Source organism: Sinocyclocheilus grahami, unplaced genomic scaffold (genome assembly GCF_001515645.1).
Source record: "Sinocyclocheilus grahami isolate Dianchi unplaced genomic scaffold, SAMN03320097.WGS_v1.1 scaffold19104.1, whole genome shotgun sequence".
Taxonomy (NCBI): Eukaryota; Metazoa; Chordata; class Actinopteri; order Cypriniformes; family Cyprinidae; genus Sinocyclocheilus; species Sinocyclocheilus grahami.
The window spans coordinates 1-1151 of NW_015517446.1; the positions used below are offsets into that span (position 1 = coordinate 1).

The 1151-nt window shown below is 39.0% G+C and overlaps 1 protein-coding gene across 1 annotated transcript in view; it reads right to left on the reverse strand.

Annotated features, from left to right (window-relative positions):
- Positions 1 to 667: 667 nt before the first annotated feature.
- The window catches only part of LOC107579677 (rho GTPase-activating protein 12-like), a gene marked incomplete at its 5' end in the record, with an annotated part of 2320 nt that continues 1836 nt past the window's right edge, over positions 668 to 1151 (reverse strand). The window contains one exon of the mRNA XM_016265479.1: positions 668 to 961. Within this exon, the coding sequence (XP_016120965.1) occupies positions 668 to 961 (294 nt within the window). The remainder of the gene's footprint in view (positions 962 to 1151) is intronic.

The window sequence follows — 1151 nt, forward strand, 5'->3', positions numbered from 1 at the left end:
TCACAATTTGTACAGTGTCCCACCTTTTTTGGAATCGGGTTTGTAAAATAATAATATCAAAATTATTATTATTATTTAAAAAAAAACAATAAAACACTTTAATACTGATTTAGCGCTAAGTTAGAGCATCTGTAGCAGATAACATTTTACCTAATATAAACAACAACACATAGCATGTCCCCCATTTATTATGCCCAAATGTACACTTTTCCACTAGATGGCAGCTATGAACAATGGAAAGAGTGAAACTTAGATCGAAACTTCAGATACGGCTGTCTTAAAGGAGTTCAGAAAACAGGTTGAACGTTTTACTCTTGTAAACACAGACAGCTCTTACAGCAACCAGAATAACTTAACACACAGAAACGTGTGTCAAACAATAATCTGTAATAATAGTAATATCCGCAGAGAGCAAGTTGCTCCACTCTGTTCTGTGTGAAGCTGGGTCAGCCGTATGTTGAAGCTTAAATATCTGAACAGCATTTTTCAAAGGCTTAAATATAGACTGAAGACCTACTTTAACTCTGGCCTAGTTCAAACTATCACATGCACAAGCATGTGGGCACACAGTCACACTTACATAAGCATTATTACATCAATGCAAAGATGTTGTATTTTACAGATGAAATTAGATATATTATTTTCGAAGTTGACCAATATGGCCTTTTTAATGGGCATTTTTCCAGTTGTCTGTTACCTCCATGTCTCCAGTGTTCCCTCCAGTGTCCCCACGACTGCCCCCGTTGTCTCGTGAGCGTGGTGGTTTCCAGGTCCTCTCCTGAGTCATGCGGTTGTAGTAGAAGTTTCTTCCACTCATATCTTTGTGCGTTTCCCAGTCGCCCAGGATATGAAGAGGGGAGGAAGAGGGAACAGGTGGGAGAGACGACTGAGAGATCTTTAACTCCTGGAGGTTGGTGTAAACGGGGGACTCGGGTCGACACTGTCCGGTGGGTGATATGCCCTGTAGACAAGATAGAGGAAGAGAGGCAAGACGGGAAAATTATGTAATTAAAAAAAAACAAAAATTGGTGTAATCCGTTCTTCATAAAAATGAATATTTTGTATTTTAACAGCATACACATACATGTCTCAAAAGAGAAGTGCACAACGAGAAGGCCAAGTCAAATATAACCAGCTAATAAAACTCTGAT